We start from the raw sequence: 7,949 nt of genomic DNA, 5'->3' as shown, positions 1-7,949 counted from the left end.
TGTCTCAGTGAGCAGAGCAGTGACTTTGATTAGAATGGGAAGCAGGCTTGCCCTAAGCAGTTCCCAGCTTGACTTTTACCTTTAGCTGAGTGATTTGGGGGCCCAAGATACCTTCCTTTCACATTTCCTCCTTTTTCTTTTTAAAAATCTTTTAGAGAAAGCATTTTAGAAAAAAATGAGTCTATCGTCTCAGGTTTCATCTGATCTGTCATGGCTAGGAAGGTTTATTTCTAGACAAGTAGGTCCTGAGTTATTAGGAAAACTCATTTTTAGAAAGTTGTGAAGTGTCATGTCCTATGAAGAGAAAATGGAGGAGGAAGGGAGAACAACAACAACAAACAAAAGCACAATCCTGGAAAATCGCTATAAGCCACATGACTCTGAAGTCCATACATCGGTAGGCAGGTATGTAAGTGGCTTACGTCTGTAAATAGTTGCTGTTACTTTCTTCTGAAGCTGTCTAGATTCAGTTTGCAGGGCTTTACAAATGCACAGCTTAGTTTTCCGTGACTCTAAATTAGAAAAAAATGGAAAAAAGAAGAAAAAAATTGAAAACATTATTTTGAAGACTTGTAGCCAAGAAAAATTAGAATTCAGTCCAAACTATAGAAAATAATAAAATTGAAAAATATTAGGCAAGACTAGACTCTAACAACAGGTGTGCTATAGTCCTTGAAACAGTTTCTCTCTTTCCAGTTTTCTTTTCTCTTTTTTTTGAGATGGAGTCTCGCTCTGTCATCCAGGTTGGAGTACAGTGGCATGATCTCGTCTCACTGCAACAGGAGAATTCACGCCATTCTCCTGCCTCAGCCTTCCCAGTAGCTGGGTCTACAGGTGTCTGCCACCACACCCAGCTAATTTTTTGTATTTTTAGTAGAGACGGGGTTTCACCATGTTGGCCAGGATGGTCTCCATCTCCTGACCTTGTGATCCGGCTGCCTCGGCCTCCCACAGTGCTGGGATTACAGGCATGAGCCACCGTGCCTGGCCGAAACTTTGTAGTGCTTTTGAGACAGAGTAGAGACGGGGCATGGTTTCAGCTCACCCCCACTACAGCATCCTTTCATGCATCCCCACTGACACCTCTACCTTGCTGATGTATCCACTATTGCCAACGCGTTAGTCATACAAAGTAAATTGCCATTTTGTATTCATCTTCTGTGCTCTCACAATGTTTATCCAGGCCTTTTACTTAGAATTCCGGGAACTGGCCTTAGGAGGTCCAAAATATCAAACCAACATTGTGTGTGGAGTGTCCCTCCTCAGGAAAGAATACAGATTTGTTGCCATTGGCCAGACCACCTGGTGGTCCATTATTCAAGATAACCCTCACAACAAGATGCTGACCCGCACACCCTACCCCTCACGTGCTTTGCTCAGCCCAGCCTGCCTACCCTACCCGAGGTCAATTCCAACACTTTGCCTAAGAGAAAAACCCTGCAGGCTTTTTGCGGAGTCAGTCAGGGAACTCTCTCTTTCATTTGTGTTGTGTACCTTATGCCCAGGCATAAGCTCCAATGAAGCCTTGGTGGCAAATTCTTTTAGCATCATGTCAACTTCTATAGCAATGAGAGTCTAAGAACTTGTGGTTGGTAACCATTTCCCACTTTGATTCTGGGCTTAGTCGCATGACTTGCCTTGATCAGTAGGAGTCTAAGAGATACAAGACAAGCACAGGCTTGAAATGGGGTTGCACACGGGACTTTCCTGCTCTGCCACTGGCATGTGAGCAGACACAGGCTAGTCTGTGGGAAGTGAATCCTGCAAACCAGAGCTGAGTAACCCGTCACTCCAGCTGAGGTCATTGCAGGCTAGCCAACTGCCAATGGATCCCAAGGCCATCACAGATGCCTAGTTGACCTGCGGCTGACCAGACACATGAGTGAGCCCAGCTGAAACCACCCACACACAGCCTTGATCAGCTGAACCCAGGGCAGAGAGCCTGGCAGCTGTTTATTGCTGTATGCCCCTGAACTTTGGTGGTGGTCTGTCACACAGTATTCCGGCAATAGAAAACTGATACTATGGACACATGAATTTTAAAAATTGCTTTTGCCAAAACTGGCTAAGGAATATTTTTATTCTTCTGAGGGCAGTTAAGGTTTCTGATAAGGAGAGTCTGAACAGAGCACAGAAATCTGGAACTCCAGGAGTGGGGGATGCAGCATCAGATTTCATCTTGAATTTCCACTAAAATACTTTGTACTCACAGTGGAACTCAATAAAGATCTGTATTTCATCTGTGGCTCAATCTTCCCTCTGGGTCAAGTAGATGCTAAGCTGGACGTTAGCACGCCTCTTAACCATGAAGAGATCTAGCTAGACAGACAGACTCCACCATTTATGGAAGAAGAATTCAATTTATTCTCTATTTATAAAACATTTTTTAAAAGTGCCTTGGGTATAAAAATCTAAATGTCTGCGGTGTGATCGGTCAGTAGCATGTAACTATCACTCTTCACATCCTTTGGTCACTGGGAGATCCTTTGGGGCTGGGAGGTCCTTCTGTCCCAGGCTAAAGGAAGAGCTTCACAAGGGTAAGAGCCACAGAATCCTCAGCAAGAAAGGCGGGTCAGGGAGAATGAATGGTACAGAGAGGAAAGGAAGGAAAGGGGGTGGAACGGAGGTAGGAGGCAAGGAAGGGATGCCGCACTGGAGACCGATGGGGACACTCTGATTTGCAAGAGGGAAGATCTTCCTTCTTGAATGCTGAACACAGCTGGTCTGAACCTTCCTTGGAAAGTCCAGCTGTTTCCTCATGCATAGGGCCAACTCTCCCTGCAGAGCAGCAAACGTAGCTTCTATCAGGAAGGAAAAGTATCCATCAGTGTGACAAGAGGTCACCTTCGAACTTGCATGAACTCCTTGCGCAGCCACAAAGAGTCCTGGTAGAAGTGAGGGTCGCCTAGTCTTATGGCTGTCCGTTTATAGAAGTAGCAGTACAACACTGCCGCTGCAGGGAGGAAGCAGAAGAGAAGCCTCAGGGGTGCTCCTGAGTATCATTTCAGGTTAAGAACAGAACCTAATGAGGCTGGGCAGCTCTGCCTCCTGATTTCCCATGGTCTTCCAGCAAGGGCAGGGGCAGTAATCCCTCCTGTTCCTGGTGTGGCTGTTGCAACCATCCCAATCCAGCTGGGACAGGGCTGAGAAGCCGGAATCAAGGGCCTTACTGAAAGAGACACATGTGGGACCCAAGAGAGGCCTGATCTTGCTCTGGTCCTTACCTAGTCTCTGGAATACAAACAGCGTTTGAAGTCCATCTGTCCATATGAAGCTGTTGGAGTTTTTCCAGCGTAAGTTCTGAAGGAGATGTGAGACACACAAAAGTTAATGGCCACAAGAGGCCCTAATGTCTCTAACTTGGTTAGCTGCAGATGCCAGTTGGTTTAAAATCACGCTAACCTCTCCCTCCTTTCTACAACCCCAACGAGTGTTTCTCGAAGGAGCCTCAAGCTCCCTTTTTTGCTGCAAAGGGAATATCCTTTTAACTTTGAGGGAGGAAGTATGAACTAAGTTATTTATCCTCTTTCATTCCATAACCTTTGCCAAGGAGAAATGATATACTCATTATCTCAGGAGTTCAGCTGGTCACTGTCTTGCCTTGAAAAACGCTGGCTCAGCTCTTGTCAGATAAAGACTTTGGTGCACTCAGGGTTTAATGAGATTAACGGCTTTTATAGTACAAAGCTAGGACCTATTTTGGCTGCAGGAACCAGAGCACAGAATCCTCTTCAGGAAGCACCCAGAGACTCTGGTGTTGCTTTGCTTCTTTCCTGGGAGTTCTACTTCTCTCTGTGGAATCACAAGCGCAACCTAACAGGGGGTTCGGGTGGGAAAGTAGCTTTAATAATGAAGTGATAACTACAGAATCCTGAGGTTTTAAAGAGTTCAATTCAATCGAGTGCATGAGAAACATATAAGATATTCAAAGAGCTGGAAGAATTTGTGAAGCAGAAGAAATCTGAAACCATGGACACTGGATCTGATCTGAGGCCTATGTTAGAACCAAAGGGAGGCATCTTGGAGGCCGGTTCTCCTAGTTAAAGTGATGGGAGCTCGGCAGAGGGCATGGAGCGCTCAAGGGCAAGCAGCAATCCTGCTTGGCTACTTCCCAGAAATGTCCACTGCCTACAGCATTAGCCATGGGGCACTGATGCCTAAGAATAACCTGTATCGACATCCACCTGCCCAAATAACTAATGATGAAACACATTCAACTACCTGTTTTAGCCCTGGTAGGCCTGTTTGGGGCAAAGGTGAATTGCATGTTCTGGAAGAGTCCGGTGACTCTTGGACAAGGCTGTTTTTCAACACTTAAGGTTGGTCAAGAGCACCTTATGAAACTCTCACATGCCCAGAGCTCCAACTCAAACCACTTTCATTTCACCTGTTCTCTATGAAGGATTGCCTGAGATGTCAAAGAATGAAGCTGAGTTCCCAGAGAAAAGATATGCCAGTGGCCGGGTGCGGTGGCTCATGCCTGTAATCCCAGCCCTTTCGGAGGCCGAGGCGGGAGGATCACGAGGTCAAGAGATTGAGACCATCCTGGCCAACATGGTGAAACCCTGTCTCTACTAAAAATACAAAAATTAGCTGGGCATGGTGGCATGTGCCTATAATCCCAGGTACTCAGGAGGCTGAGGCAGAATTGCTTGAACCTGGGAAGCAGAGGTTGCAGTGAGCTGAGATTGTGCCACTGCACTCCAGCGTGGCGACAGAGCGCAACTCCGTCTCAAAAAAAAAAAAAAAGGAAAGAAAAGTTATCCCTAGCCCTTTAGGGATTCAGGAATTCAGAGTTCAGGCTGGGCACAGTGACTCACGCCTGTAATTCCAGCACTTTGGGAGGCAGAAGCAGGAGAATCGCTTGAGCTCAGGAGTTCGAGACCAGCCTTGGTAACATAGTAAGACCCCATCTCTATTTAAAATAAAAATTAAAAAAAGAATCCAGACTTCCACTCTTACCATGACCCAGACATGAAGGGAGATGCTGAGGGCAAAGTACACAGCTGTCAGGATGATGGTCCCTTTGAACTTATGGAATAGGAGGTTGACCAGGCCAGCCTGGAAGACGAAGGTGTTGAAGAACATGAGGAAAATGATGATGATGTTGAAGAGGACTGCAATATCCTGGATGCTGTAGACATAAAAAAAGTACAACCAATGGAGGCCTGTGTGAGGACCCCAGAGCAGGTACTATGTCCTGAGGGACACCACGAGGCCTGTCCTTTCCTGTGAGATAGGCATCTGACATCTTAAACCCTCACAGAGATAACATGGGTTTTGGGACCTGAATGACAGGAAGCTAAAATTACCTAAAATTACCCACTGGCCCCATCAGTTAGATTGCAGTCCATAGTCAAGGCTTTCCTGCTCTGATACTCTCTTTATTTTTAAAATTTCTTCCATACATAGTCCTATAGAAGATTCTCTGAGACTCTTCTTTTTCGAGACAGGGTCTCATTCTGTTGCCCAGACTGGAGTGCAGTGGTATGATCACAGCTCACTGCAGCGACTTCCTGGGCTCAAGTGATCCTCCCGCCTCACCCTCCTGAGTAGCTGGGACCACAGGTGTGTGCCACTATACTCAGCTAATTAAAAAAAAAATAGCTCATGCCTGTAATTCCAGCACTTTGGAAGGCTGAGGTGGGTGGATCACTTGAGGTCAAGAGTTGGAGACCAGCCTGGCCAACATGGCAAAACCCCATCTCTACTAAAAATAGAAAAATTAGCTGGGTGTGGTAAATTAGCGGGGTGTGATCGTGCACGCCTATAATCCCAGCTACTAGGGAGGCTGAGGCAGAATTGCTTGAACCCAGGGGGCTGAGGTTGCAGTGAGCTGAGATTGTGCCATGCCACTGAACTCCAGCCTGGTGACAGAGCTAGACTCCGTCTCAAAAAAAAAAAAAAAAAAAACAAACTATTTTTTAGTAGAAACAAGGCCTCACTATGTTGCCCAGGCTATCTGACACTCTTAACATTTTTTTTTGTTTTTGGAGATGAAGTCTTGTTCTGTTGCCCAGGCTGGAGTACAGTGGCATGATCATGGCTCACTGCAACCTCTGCCTCCCAGGTTCAAGCAATTCTCCTGCCTCAGTCTCCCAAGTAGCTAGAATTACAGGCATGTGACACCACGCCCATCTAATTTTTGTATTTTTAGTAGAGATGGGGTTTCTCCATGTTGGTCAGGCTGGTCTCGAATTCCTGACCTCGGGTGATCTGCCCACCTTGGCCTCCCAAAGTGTTGGGATTACAAGTATGAGCCACCGGGCCTGCTTTTTTTTTTTTTTTTTTTTTGAGATAGGGTCTTTGTCACCTGGTTGGAGTACAGTGGCATGATCATGGCTCACTGTAGCCTTGAACTCCTGGGCTTAAGTAATCCTTCTACCTCAGCATCCTGAATCACTGGGATTACAGGTGTGTGGCACCACGCCTAGCTAATTTTGAAAATTTTTATTAGGTAGGGACAGGGTCTTGCTATGTTGCCCAGGCTGGTCCTTAAACTCCCAGCCTCAAAAGATCCTCCTGCCTTGGTCTCCCAAAGTCCTGGGATTAAGGGTGTGAGCCACTGTACCCAGCCTACTAATAACTCTAGACACTAAATCACCACTGTCAGGGCCTTTGAATTGCTTGGGTTCAGCTTTCCAGAGTGCCTTACTGCACGCACATGAAGAGCACAAGCTGGATGACAGGAGCCTTTCGGAGCAGTTCTGAGAAGGAATTGACAAAGAGGTCATAGGACAGCAGCAGGAACTGCAGCGAGAGCACCAGGCTGTAGTTACTGGTCTGGAGCATCTTCCTTCTGTTTTCTTGGGCCCCCAAGGGCACATCCCACAGTTCCCAGAAAACAGCTCCTGGCTCTCTCCCTACCACTAAGGGAGATGCTTCTAGTTCCTTTGAATCAGAGCTGTTTCCCTTGCTCTAAGGCAAGCACCTGTTGGGGCGAAAAAATAAGCAAGGTTAGAAGTGTATTAATACCATAAACATTTACTGAGGACCTACTGTGTGCCAGGTACCACTCCAGTCGCATGGGATACTTTAGTGAAAAAACCAACAACCAAAAATCCCCAAGAAGTCATTTATTCTAGGACCTTCACCAACTTTTCTCCATGCCTGGAACCTTCTAAATGCAGAGCTGTCTCTAACCAAAGGAACCTAGTAGTAGTATTGAGAATAATGACTGCCTGGTCATGTAGTAGCAGCGGTAACAAAAATGGCAGCAAATCCTTACACATTGCTTACAATGTGCCAGGGGGTGTTCTACAAGCACTAACATTATTTAAACCTCACAAGGTAGATGATATAATACATTATTACCTTCTCCATTTTACAGATGAGAAAACTGAGGCCAAGAGAGGTAAAATAATTTGTCCAAGGTCACATCGTTAGTAAGTAGCAGAGATGGTATTCGGATGCAGGCTGCCTGGGTCCACAGTCTGTGCTCTTAACTACTAGACTTAAGCTGTCTCTTACAGAACTAATAGACCGATACTTAACTAGGCAGGAAAAATGCCGGCACAGAAGTGTGAAGTGCCTGTGTGAAGTGCGGTAGGCAGAAAAAGCAGAGAGGAAATAGGGGTCTCCCGGAAGGCTTTATCTTTAGGGTTATGGTAGCAACACAGTGGCAGTTGTTTCTTTTCATCTATTCCAAGACCCACAGGTTGCTCTGGGGGTGTCCTATGACCCTGCTGCTGTGCCAAATCTATAAAGAAATTTCAAAATGCTTTGAGTATTAGCGATTAAATTAGCATCGGTAAAATGTTTTGCAATGTATAAGCTCTTTTCATATTTCTAACCTTACTTAATCCTACAACCATCTTGAGAAGTAGCCATTATAATGTATATTATCCCCATTTTACACAGAGGCTCCAGAGGGTTAAGGCACCTCCTCCACCTCAGCTGGTGAAGTCCCACCTTACTGGATGTATGTACGCGGTTTCCTCATTCATTTT

The 7,949-nt window shown here is 45.9% G+C and overlaps 1 protein-coding gene across 5 annotated transcripts in view; it reads right to left on the bottom strand.

The window, feature by feature from the left end:
- Positions 1-278: 278 nt before the first annotated feature.
- TMEM138 (transmembrane protein 138) overlaps positions 279-7,949 on the bottom strand; it is an 8,971-nt gene continuing 1,300 nt past the window's right edge. Inside the window, exons 2-5 of one of the 5 annotated variants that reach the window (XM_011993317.1) lie at positions 6,665-6,931; positions 4,963-5,134; positions 3,225-3,300; positions 559-603 (exon numbers count right to left, since the gene is read on the bottom strand). In XM_011993317.1, coding sequence (XP_011848707.1) covers positions 587-603; positions 3,225-3,300; positions 4,963-5,134; positions 6,665-6,792 — 393 coding nt within the window. In that variant the 5' untranslated portion in view covers positions 6,793-6,931 and the 3' untranslated portion in view covers positions 559-586. The other 4 variants (XM_011993315.1, XM_011993314.1, XM_011993313.1 and 1 more) reach the window with 4 other exon arrangements.

The sequence above is a fragment of the Mandrillus leucophaeus genome, unplaced genomic scaffold, assembly GCF_000951045.1.
Source record: "Mandrillus leucophaeus isolate KB7577 unplaced genomic scaffold, Mleu.le_1.0 Scaffold43, whole genome shotgun sequence".
NCBI lineage: Eukaryota > Metazoa > Chordata > Mammalia > Primates > Cercopithecidae > Mandrillus > Mandrillus leucophaeus.
The sequence above is the reverse complement of the archived record's forward strand: the minus strand, read 5'-3'. Positions and strand labels throughout refer to the sequence as shown.